The 13,169-nt window shown below is 40.6% G+C and overlaps 1 protein-coding gene across 1 annotated transcript in view; it reads right to left on the reverse strand.

Annotated features, from left to right (window-relative positions):
• GABRG3 (gamma-aminobutyric acid type A receptor subunit gamma3) overlaps window positions 1-13,169 on the reverse strand; it is a 543,124-nt gene that overhangs the window by 65,973 nt on the left and 463,982 nt on the right. The window contains exon 6 of the mRNA XM_065403796.1: window positions 8,420-8,557. Within this exon, the coding sequence (XP_065259868.1) occupies window positions 8,420-8,557 (138 nt within the window). The remainder of the gene's footprint in view (window positions 1-8,419; window positions 8,558-13,169) is intronic.

Genomic DNA, 13,169 nt, shown 5'->3' on the forward strand with positions numbered 1-13,169 from the left:
TGTGAGGCTGGAGGAAGGTTACTAGTGGAGTTCCTCAGGGATCTGTCTTGGGACTAATCTTATTTAACATTTTTATTACTGGCCTTGGCACAAAAAGTGGGACTGTGCTAATAAAATGACACAAAGGTGGGAGGTATTGCCAATACAGAGTAGGATCGGAATATCATACAAGAAGATCTGGATGACCTTGTAAACTCGAGTAATAGTAACGAGATAAAATTCAATAGTGCAAAGTGCAAGGTCATGCATTTAGGGACTAACAACAAGAATTTTTGCTATAAGCGGGGAATTTATCAGTTGGAAGAGACAAAAGAGGGTGGGTGTATTGGTTGATCACGGGATGACTATGCGCCGTCAATGTGATGTGGCTGTGAAAAAGGCTAAGGCATTCCTGGGATGCATCAGGTGAGATATTTCCAGTAGAGTTAAGGAGGTGTTAGTACCATTATACAAGGCACTAGTAAGACCTCATCTGGAACACTGTGCAATTCTGGTCTCCCATGTTTAAGAAGGATGATTTCAAACTGGAACAGGTGCAGAGAAGGGCTACTAGGAGGATCCAAGGAATGGAAAACTTACCTTATGAGAGGAGACTCAAAGAGCTTGGCTTGTTTAACCTAACCTAAAGAAGGCTGAGAGGAGATATGATTGCTCTCTATAAACACATCAGAGGGATAAATACCAGGGAAGGTGAACAGTTATTTAAGTTAAGCGCCAGTGTGGAGGAGTGCAGTTCTGGAACAGCCTTCCAAGAGGAGCAGTGAGGGCAAAAAACCTAATTGGCTTCAAGACTGAGGTTAATAAGTTCATGGAGGGGATGGTATGACAGGACTGTCTACAATGGCATGTGGCCCATCAGCGACTGCCAGGAGCAAAAATCCCCAACTGCTGGACACTAGATGGGGAGGTCTCTGAGGTATTACGGAGAATTCTTTCCCAGGTATCTGCCTGGTGGGTCTTGCCCACATGCTCAGGATCTAACTGATGACCATATTTGGGGTCAGGAAGGAATGTTCCCCCATGATAGATTGGCAGAAACCCTGGGTTTTTTTTCACCTTCCTCTGCAGCACGGGGTATGGGTCACTTGCAGGTTTAAACTAGTGTAAATGATGAATTCTCTGTACTTTGAAATCTTTAAACCATGATTTGAGGACTCCAGTAACTCAGCCAGAGGTTAGGGGTCTATTTCAGGAGTGGGTGAAGTTCTGTGGCCTGCAATATGCAGGAGGTCAGACTAGATGATCCCGATGATCCCTTCTGGCCTTAAAGTCTAAATAGCATATTTTCCCATCTAAAGCGATATACAAACTCAGTAAAGAAACACTGTCAGGATAAAAATCATAGCAACCAGCTTAGAGTGAAATAAGTAAAGTTTCTCTATAATCAAAATCATTCTTAGTGGGTTTAATAGGAGGGCTAGATTCTCCTGGTGCACCCCACCCTATTAGCAGGTGCTAGATACCAGAGGAAGCTGAAGGTCAATTACTTTAGACTCACTGGAGGAGATACAGGTCATTGGATGCCACACATGGATATTAGGAAGCCAATATAATGCTGTTGTACCCTCCAACTCCCACTGACTGCCCTTCCCCTCCTATGGATCCCTGACCAAATGGAGGGCCCTCTGCAGAGACCAGGTATTGAGGAGTACGAGGTCACAGAATACCTTCCATGTAGGAACATGAGATCTGTGAGGGGAAGACACTCTCTATGTATGCAATCCCATGGACCAGAATCTGGCTCGGATGTCCTGAAACCAAAGTTTTCCCAGCAATTTCATTTTAATGCTAAAGGGTTTGGGGTTTCAATATGCCCTGGCTGAAACAGACTGGGCTCCTGCAGGGGGTAAAACCGTTAGAAACAGGTGCTGCTTTCGGATGATATGAAACATTTTTGAGACCCCATTTTTCTGCCTCAAATGATCACGTTATTAGAGGTTAACCCCATGGAATGTTTTGCTGATGTACCCGTGCTGGATCTTTTCAAGTCAGGCAATTAAAGGAGAGAACACACCCCACCGCGCTTGTCCTGTAAGGAGCACTCATGTGACAAGCACTCTTTGATGTGCCATCGGGACGCAGTTGGGAGCCACCAGTGCTTTGAAAATGTCACTGACATTTAATAAACAATTGAGCTTCATGAATAGTCATTAAGTAAATGTCGTTAGAGCTGGCACCTAGCTGTGGAGTGGGCGTGGCAAAAAAGACAATTAAAAATATCTATGCAGGGGTTCTCAAACTTTTGTACTGGTGACCCCTTTCACATAGCAAGCCTCTGAGTGTGACCCCCCCCTTATAAATTAAAAATCACTTTTTTATATATTTAACACCATTATACATGCTGGAGGCAAAGCGGGTTTGGGTTGGAGGCTGACAACTCACAACCCCCATGTAATAAACTCGTGACCCCCTGAGGGGTCCTGACCCCCAGTTTGAGAACCCCTGGGCTATAGTGACAAACTGTAGGGTCTTGAACCATGTTTTTCTTTCACTAATAACACAAGCTCTTTTCTTCAATGCAAGACTTTGTAGTTGTGGATGGGAAGTACCTAGCATACAGGCTGCCACACATATACCTGCAAATCCTGGCGACAACACTGCTACAACAACACTGCATGCGAACCTGAACACAGTCATGCCTTACACGTGTGATTTAACTGGCTCTAAAATGCCTTCAGTTCTGTGGAGTAAGCTCGCTACAAATTCCACACTATCACAATTGCCCACTCCCTCAGGTCTGGGCTGGCAATCTGTTTGCAGACAACATCTAGGGCTATGTTGTTTCCAAATCCCAAGCAGACATTAATCTTCTTAACACAAAAATTTCCCTTCACTGGCGTTCTAAAGAGACAGCACACCCTGTAGTGCAGCTTGAATAAGGCAGCTAAGAGAATGTAGAAATTTAACAGAATAGTTTTACTTATTGAATTTCCATGCTTGTATAATTTAAGCTATTTTAATATTTATATTGCCAGCCAATTTCTCTGCCATGCAAATATTTGAATACAATAGTCGTAAATAAGCACAAATGCATTTCAGGACTTTTTTAGAAAATGTGCCTTTTCATAGTTATTAATATCTTTGTTCCCTAAAACAGAATAACATTTTACTGACAGTGACTAGCACAGAACTACAAAACGTGTCTTTGTGTATGTGTGTGTCTATATTCCCAAATAAAAATAACAGCTAAGGTTACGAGTTGCCCCCCCAAATACATACAAATACCACACATTATTTTAAAAGACATGAATTTGTGTACTTATAACCTTAGCTGGTGATTGCAATGTTTTGTAATGTTTGGGGATTTTTTTATAATGAGTGCAAAAGTACATGTTGCTCTGAGCAGCACCTCTTGGTTTTAATGATTAGTTAATAAAGTTTTGGTTTGGAGCATTACTATGCTCTTTGTATTGCTAGTTAATGAGCCCAGTTCTCATTTACACTGCACAAGTTTGGCAGATTAAAAGGGCCTTAAGTGAGTGCAAATATGATTTATGTGGTGTCAAGGAGCCAATCTCTCTCTATATTTGGGTTGAATTAATGTTATAAAACCCTGAGTGGAGAAAAAGGATGTAGACCTTGAAGTGAAGAAGAGTAGACTGGGGAGCAATGAAGAACAACACTACAGCGGCAACCAGGATCCCTCAGCAACAGCTCCCCCACAGCTTCCTCTTCAGACCTCTGCTTTCCTTTTGCCCCACTGTGCTTTTTAGCTTCTAAAAGCTAACACTTAAGTGAACAATTCACAGCCAGCACTCTGAGCCTGGGTTTAAGGATTACACAAACTGCACTGCAACAAGGTTACCCTGATATGAAAGTACAGAAGATTTTTTTTCTCATGTGTAGTCTCCCTTTCCCACAGCCCAGTCCTAGAGGGCTAAATAGTATTCGTGCTGTTTTTAACTAGCCTAATCTCTCTCCTGATGGCCTTATACTCACGGCCGGTTCTAGAGATGGCTGGGCAGAGTGCTTGCCCTACATGCCAACTTCCAGAGAGGACCGTACTTTTCATGGTTTGGGGGTTGTTGTTTTTTTGCTCCCTTCTAATTGGCTGCCCTTTTTTTGCTCTGCTGATTGTCCAGGGTTCATGTTTGGTGGGTTTTTTTTGCTCAGCTGGTGCAGGGGTGGGAGGTACTGAAAATGTTTTTCACTTGGCAGCCTAGGACCACCTCTATTTATAGAGATACAAATCTTCTTTGGCCCGCAAAGGTCATTAAACCCCAGATTACTCTTCCCCCTGAGTGCACACCACCGGGGCTGTGCTTTAAGCCTTTGATGATTTGGGGCATTGATTTGTTGTTGTTGTTATCTTGTTTAGATTCTAGGAATTGTGAAGTCCTTGTAGCAACCATCTTGTTACTTGTAAAACCCTGACCATGTCTACAATTACACAAAATGTATGTAACTCTCTAAAAGAGAAAGGTTTAATGGAATGTTGTCTCTGGGCTCTGCTAAGCTCATGAAGTGGTCACTTGATGAGCTAAATTATATTACAGGGAACGGGTTATACACATATTGGCCACCATGGCAATATGTTCCTGTACAGACTATCAGCACTCATGCTGCAAGTTTGCAGAAGAGAATATAGAGAGACGCAGAGAGGTATACCGGTGATACTGACAAAGGTCTCACATTACACACACAATTCTGGAAGGAAGTAACTGTATCATAAAATGTCAGAAACAAACATTAGAAGTGAAAAAGACATTAGGCTAGTGAGTCCATCTCTTGGGAATGCAGGACTGTTTCCTACAGTATATTTTCTAATACTTTGTCTAATTTAGTTTTAAATGTCCCATGCGTTGGAGGTTTTCACAATTTTCCTGGGGAGGAACAGAATATCATTTTTTCCTGATATTCAGACTGCTTTTCTTTTCTGAATTTCATCCCATTGTTCTTAATTGTACTCTGTGTATCACCCTCCATAATTCTGTTCTTTCCATGGGTCCTGATCTTGCAAAAAGATCAGGGCTGGTGGGACCCTTACAGTGTCCAGCAGACTTCATTGGACCTCCACAGAGAGAGTTCACCTCAGGCAAGTTCAGAGATTTGGTTTTCACATGCTTCATATATCTGTAGACTCCCAGCACCTCCCCTCCTCATCCATCTGTGAGCCAAAATTAATGAGTGAGATATTCAGCTGGTCTCTCTGCCTAATGACACCAGCTGAATCACTGGCCTATATACATTTCATTTTGTTACTTGTAAATTCATTTCTATAGCCCCCTTGCAATTTTTGGTGCTCTTTAAAAAAAAACAAAAAACCCACCGGTTTGGCAATAGTTTCTGCTATCATGATGGCCCAAAGTCATTATTATTATTGTTTATGTATATTTACTATAGCACCTAGAAGCCCAAGTCATGGGCCAGGGCCCCATTATGCTAGGTGCTGTACAAACACAGAACAAAAAGATGGTCCCTACCCCAAAGAGCTTACAGCTGAGGAACTATCATCTCCCTCTTCCCTGATATGACTGCCCCAAATCTCTAGCATATTGTAACTTTTCTGTATCTTAATTCAGTAATTTGCTTTATATTTTATTATTTAGTTGGTAATGATTATATTTTTTTCCTTTGGGCCCATCTACAGCCTAAATGGTGATTTGTTTAATTTTGATGACAACAATATCTTGCAGAACATTAGGGCCTTTGGGAATTTGTAGGAAATTTTGACTAATTTGTGGAATACATCATACTGAAAGGTTGCATCATCTAGTGATACAAATCACCCGATAACCCAAATAACTCATTGCTAAGGGATGCTGTGAAGGCCAAAACTATAACTGTGTTCAGAAAAGAATTAGGTAAGTTCATGGAGGATAGGTCCATCAATGGCTATTAGCCAAGATGGTCAGGGATGCAACCCCATGCTCTGGGTGCCCCTAGCCCCTGACTGCCAGATGCTGGGACTGGACGATGGGGGATGGATCACTTGATAATTGCCCTGTTCTGTTCATTCCGTTTGAAGCACCTGGCATTGGCCACTGTTGGAAGACAGGATACTGAGCTAGATGGACCATTCTTATATTCTTATTTTCAAATACTGTACTGAAAAGCCAGTAATACTGATCCACTCAATGAATATCTGAATAGAGAAAACCTCTCTTCCAGGCACCCCTCAGTGTTTTATAAGGAACTCCCTCTACTTCAGATTGACATTTTAAAAAATTCACATAAACACCAGGTTTTAAGCTATCATGCCCACGAAGGCCATATAAGAATCTGGATAGACAGGTTTGATCAGCACAATTTTCAAATGTTGGTACCTCACTATGGTATGCAAATCCCACATTTGGAAGCTCAAATCAGTATTTAGTGCATCAGTGCTCATTTTAAGTGCCCATCTGAACATCCAAATGTTAGATCAGTATATCCTATGACAGTGCTGGTGCATGAAAAATTGGCCTACAGTACATATCTAATGGCAGAAAAGAAATTGACTCCAGAGGTTGATTTTTGCTCAGAAGCATGACTGAGAAATAGCCAGGGTAATGGGGGTAAAAAAGTACCGCCAGCTCGGCCGCTTCTTTCAATTATAACTTGGAGTCTATGAAGAGGAGTATAAAAAAGGAATTTGCCCGGTTACCTCATTTATTATTTGTGATCGTAAATGACTATGTGAAGCTGGCTTCTGACTTGTTTAAATAGAGCGGGTACGTGTATTTATTCGGATACCGCCAGCAGCTTCATATTTCAGATGGGGCTGTTCTGTGCATTTAACGAGATTTCTTGATGAAAACTGTCAAGCTGGCATGACTCCTGGTGAGCACAGAATAGAAGTGGCAGGTCACTCACACTATCTCTAGCTTTCTCACCATCTCTCCTAATTAGTTTCATGCCTCCTGTCACAGATATTGGAACCAAAATGTATCCTGGGCTTGACCTTGATCTACCAACATCCAGATCACAGTTAACTTGCCTGAAGAACTTACACATCCATATTCATTATTCAGAAGCAGAACAAACTTTTATGTTTGCTCCATTTGTTAACACTCTCCTTAGCCAGGCCATATACCCAAAAGACTTACTAATACGTTAATTGCATTTAAGTGACAAAACTGTCTGTCAGCCATGAGAATGCATTATGGATGCAAGAGGATGGGCCATAAATTTTCCACATTAAGCCCACAGATCAGTGTGTTTTACTCTTTATCCACAGTGTTCCCCAATAAATAATATAGATGCACTTAAATTCTGCTTTTTAAAAATTCATAATTGGTTAATATTAAAGCAGCAGACTGCTACGAACACCACTCGCCACATGTATTGATGTGTAGCTTACTTCAGTGTCATCTATAACCTTTGGATGGTGATTGACTTTTATGAGTTTTTTAATCTACCAAGTGCTGCATCTATTGTTTATATTGTGTTACGTTTAACTTTACAATTTTAGCAATCTACGCCATTTAATGCATAGTTCATTTATTATTAATTATTATTATTATTAGACAGAAAAAGGTTCCTGTGGAAATAAAATGGCCATTAAGTTTTAATTAAAATCAATTGATAAGGTCAATGGAAAAAGGCATTCATCAGCTGGAGGTGTACCATGCCTTTGAAACATTAAGAAAAATACTCAAACAGTGGATGAAAGATTAACTTGTCATGAAAACGTTTAATTTTATTAGCTCTACCGCTATGCTCTGGGCTACGATAATAAACAGTCAATGTTCTTGATGCTTGCTATTTAAAAAAAATCAATGATCAAAACATATGTCTCAATGCAGGGATAATTTAATAACACCTAATTGCAGAATGAGCATATTGTGGCAACTTAAAATGTAGTGTAAACAGCAGCTGCAAGTTAGTATTATTCCTAGGTTGGTAATACTATGAAGAGAGGAGAGGAAGAGAGAAGGGTTTTGTTAGAAATCCAAACAGTCAATGAGATTGAAGTCTGGATTTTGGCACTTTTCAAATGAACACTTGTAAACACTGTAATTCCCTGAATTCAAAGTGTACTTAAATGAAAACAAACTTTCAAAAAATGCCCAGTCCATTCCTCACTGCACATAGTATATTCTTCATCATTTTATTCTGAGTTCATAAATATCAACTGTAATTGTAAAAGGTGATCATTTTAAAAATCAATATTTTCTAGCAGTTTATGGGCAACATTTTCAAAGTAGGGTCCCTAAAGTTAGACACCTACAGAGTTAGAGTCCTGAACATCTGAAGTTCCCACTGAAATTAATATTTGTGGAAAGCATTAGCCCTTAGTTTACCATGAGAATAACCTGACTAGTAAAAACATAAACACAATTGAAGTCAAACATGTACAATAGATTGCAGTGTAGTAGATTAACTGCTGAAACCTGTCAGATTCAAAGCACAGATGAGATCATGTCATACACTGAGTGTAGAAAACTATATATTGAACCTCTTAACCTTGAGAACTGAGCATTCATTCAATTCCTACCTGCAGAGGTTTTCACAATTTCTGAAGTATTTCTGAGTCCCATGAAGTCAAACTGATAGAGTCTCCAAGATTTCTGGTCTGCAGCCTCTACCGAGTTTTTCCTCCATCTGTAAATCATTTCTTCTTTAGGATAGCCATCTGTAAATTTTTTAAAAAAGTGTTACCTTTCTTAAAGAGATGTTGGAAAAATATATTTATGATTTTTGACAATTTGAGAATGTTAAAATTCTTGGGGGGGGGGGGTCTGTTCCAGTTCCTTTATTGATACGATTCAGCAGAGGAGAGTTTTATGGCATAGACAAGAAGAGCCAATAGTCCTGGCAACAATATGCTTATTGAAAAAGATGACTTTATTAATTCATTCACATACCCGGTTATATATTTCTATAGAGATAAAAGTTCAGAGGAAGTTGTTGGGAAAGGACAAATTAGGGCTGGTCAAAAACTTTCTGTTGAAAAATTTTAAATGAAAATTGGGTTTTCTAATAAATATTTTTTGTGGTAAATATCTGCTTTCCTAGATTTTTAAAGTTATTTTTAATTGAAAAACACCAAGACTGAAATGTTTTGCCTGAAAACTAAGAAATGGTATTATTTGGCCAAACATTTTTCAGGTTTCAGCAGGTTTCTGGCCAAAAAATGTTTGTGAGTTAAAACAAAAAAGTTGAGATTTTCCACAGAGGAAAAAAAAATTGATTAGCTCTAGAACAAACAGATCTTTCAGTGATGCAGATGTTTATACTAAATGAAGCCTGGTCATATATGACATTAGTTTAGTGTGAAAGAGTCTCCATAGTGGTTTATTTTACAAATAACCTTTCAGAATGCGAGAAGTTTCACAACAAAAAGGAAGATCTTTCTTGTTCAGTGATGTATTTTTTTTTTTTAAATTAACAGTGTATACCATGATATTTCAAAAATGAATTAAGCACAGTGCAACCAAGCAAAGCTTTTGTCAGAACATGATTTCAACCATATTAGTTCTAAAGGCCAGGAAATGCAGTAATGCATCACATGATCCATACAGCTGAAAGGACTTAAGCCTTCTTTTACCACTACAATAATAATTAATAATTATTAAATTCGGCTGCCCAATATTTACATTTCCTTCTTTATTTACAGAATATTTAATTCTATATCTGAATGAGCAAAGACCTTCCAGAAATTCATTCATATAAACCATAACAATAAGAATGTCTAGAAAAGAACAATACGCCTTCACTAGTTAAGTCTATAGGCCTAGGTACACAAAAGGGGTTAGGCACCTAAATTCCTATTTTAGGCATCAAAGTTCCAGTTTTGGGACCACTGCAATGCACAACCCTCAACCCCCCGGACCCTGTAGGAAGCTAAGCTCACTCAGCATCTATGTTCAAATAAAAGAAGTAAAGTAAAACAAAACAGTTTGGAGTGGGAGAGGACTTTCCTCATAACTTTCAGCCCACGGGTTAGAGTGCTCACCTGTGATGTGGGAAGACCCCCAGTTCAAGTACCACCTCTGCTTGAGGGGAAAGAAGAGATTTGAATTAGGATCTGTCACTTCTCAGGTGAGTGTCCTCACCATAGGGCTCTGAGATATTCTGATGTGGGGTCCTTTGTAATCTCTCCGGTTGAAGTTGTTGCACTCTGGATAACTACTTGAAGCATCATTTGGGCTGGAGAATGAGCGAGTGAGAGAGAGAGCTCAAGCATGAAAATTACTCTATAGGTTGGTAGTCCCAAATCCACCTGGGATTTGGGAGACCCAGGGTCCAGTAACCTGCTCCAGTTGCTCTTTCATTATTTATCCAGAGTGCAACAGCTTCAACAGGAGAGACTGAAGGAGCCTTCATATCAGAATACCCCCAAAGCCCAGTGGTTAGGACACTTACCTGAGCGGTGGCAGAGTCAAGTTCAAATCCTTTCTCCCCTTCAGGTGGAGGGGGGAGTTGAATTGGAAGTCCCCCATATCCTAGGTGAGTACTCTAATCTTTGAGCTAAAACTCTGAGGGAGGTTGTCGTCTTCCTCTTGACTTCCTGATAAAACATCATAGGCACTTAACCAAGAGAGGGTTAAGCACACACCCCTCTGGTCGGTTGGCATCTCCCATTGGCTAGCTTAGCAGCTGCCTGCCTAGCATACTGGTTTTTGTGAATCGCAGTCTAAGGTGCCTATCTCTCCCCATTCATTGTATGGGAGCCTAGGTGCCTAACCCGGGCTTTGTGGATCCCAGTGATTTTCTAGTGTTTAACTCCTATCCTGATTATCACAATGGTCTGTTCTGGCCTTGAAATCTATGTATATCGTGCTTTCTAATATATATCCTAATAAACCGTTAGTCACTCCAGTATATCGTGCTTTCTAATATATATCCTAATAAACCGTTAGTCATCTGGTAATTATTAAAGTAGATGTACATCAAAAGATAAACTTTTACAATGGGAAAAATGAAAAGTAAATCCCACCTATTTAAATACAATCCACTTGTTTTTTTCAATATATTTTTTCTTTTCTCTGATGAACATTGTTACACCCTGATATATGTGTTGAAAAGAATAAGCTCTCGCATAATCCCTCTCTTGATCTTGCTTAAAGTTTATTCCATTATTATAAAGACTTCCTTATTTATCCTCCATCCCAATACAGCAAAGAAAGATACCCCAGAGTCCTTCACTTCTGATCTTTCCTAAATGACTACAGTAAATCCTCACTTAAAGTCGTCCCGGTTAACGTTTCGTTGTTACATTGCTGATCCATTAGGGAACATGCTCATTTAAAGTTGTGCAATGCTCCACTCTTACGTTGTTTGGCTGCCTGCTTTCTCCACACCTGGCAGCCTCCCTACGCCCTCCCCCCTCCCCACAGTGCCTCCCGCCCACCGGCAGACCCCGCGGATCAGCGCCTTCCCCCTCCCTCCTAAACGCCGCAAGCCAGGTGATTGCCCTGGGCAGGAGGAAGGGGGGAGGAGCGAAGACTCACCGCGCCTCCCCCTCCCTCCCCTGCCTCCTGCCAGCGGCAATCAGCTGGCTTGCAGTATTCAGAAGGGAGGGGAGGGAGGGGGGAGGAGTGAGGATGCAGTGTGCAAAGTAAAGGGAGAAGAGGTGGGGGAAGGGGTGGAGTGGATGGGCCGAGGGTTGAGCCCCCTGCCCCTGGCAAAATCAGTGCCTATACTTGAAAGAACAGCAAGAGGAGCAGCCAGACAATCCATTCTCTTCCACTCGCTGACTCCACCACCTCAACCAAGCTTCATACTCAGCAGTGATGATTGTAGTATTAAATTGTTTCTTTAAAATTGATTAAAACTTATACCTGTATTAAATTGCGTGTTTAAAATGTATATAATGCCTTTTGTCTGGCAAAAAAAAAAAATTCCCTGGAACCTAACCCCCCTCTATTTACATTAATTCTTATAGGGAAATTGGATTCGCTTAACATCATTTCACTTAAAGTTGCATTTTTCAGGAACATACCTACAACTAGGGTGACCAGACAGCAAATGTGAAAAATTGGGACAAGGGGTGGGAGGTAATAGGAGCCTATATAAGAAAAAGACCCAAAAATCGGGACCGTCCCTATAAAATCAGGACATCTGGTCACCCTAACTACAACATTAAGTGAGGAGTTACGGTACGTTCATTTAGAATGCAATGTTCCTATATTCTCTATCAATGTTTGCACAACTGAATTCCCCATTCAATTTTAGCAGAAGAATTCTAATGAAAAGATGATAATTCATACTGCAATGATCTGTGGGGGATTTAGAGGTAATTTGTTGCCAGGCAGATTATGGCATTGGATCCATGCAACATATTTAAGCAGTAGAGATCCTGTGAAGCTTTAAATACCCCCTCCTAATTGACTAAGTGCATGTCTGGAATTTGCTCTGTGTACGCTTCTAATTGAAATAAAGTTGTTCCCGTCTTTACCTTAAATAGCTTCTCAGACTGACATTATTTGGGGGGGGACTCTTCCTCATGTCCTCACAATTCATAAAGGAAGTATCAAATAGCATCCTAGATACTCTAAGGGCTGATGTGCTCTCTCACTGATTTGGGATGATAGGATCACTGCTTCACTTGAAAGTAAGAGCAACACCTTACTGAAGTCTGCCACTGCTTCTTGGTCCTGATCTTGCCCTTTAGGAGTGGAGATGTGGGGGAAATGAGATTATCACTCACCCCATCAGAATCCTTGCTACATCCATAGTTCAGCACCAGTCAGCACAAATACTGAGGGCAAAGTGCTACCCCGAAACAAGCTTCACATAAAATACTCAGATTTTGTAATCTGAAAATAGGTCATGTATGATTTCTGAGATGTCTATGGGAGAATTCTTCATTATTCCTTCAGCCACATTCAAAAAATGACTAGTTCAAACATGATTCAGCTCATAGTTATTTGTCAGTGGCCTGAGCAGTCTGTGGTCAGTCAGTAGTTTAAGAGAATCTAGTCCTCCAGTATTTTGTGAATTTCCAGATGCTTTTACTGCAGTGAAAGAATGTCAATCTGAACATAACAAGTCTCAGCATCAGTCATTGTCCTGGAACCATATGCACCAGAATTCAGTTGACCATAGAATCATAGAATATCAGGGTTGGAAGGGACCTCAGGAGGTCATCTAGTCCAACCCCCTGCTCAAAGCAGGACCAATTCCCAACTAAATCATCCCAGCCAGGGCTTTGTCAAGCCGGGCCTTAAAAACCTCCAAGGAAGGAGATTCCACCACCTCCCTAGGTAAAGCATTCCAGTGCTTCACCACCCTCCTAGTGA

Source organism: Emys orbicularis, chromosome 1 (genome assembly GCF_028017835.1).
Source record: "Emys orbicularis isolate rEmyOrb1 chromosome 1, rEmyOrb1.hap1, whole genome shotgun sequence".
NCBI classification, from domain to species: domain Eukaryota; kingdom Metazoa; phylum Chordata; order Testudines; family Emydidae; genus Emys; species Emys orbicularis.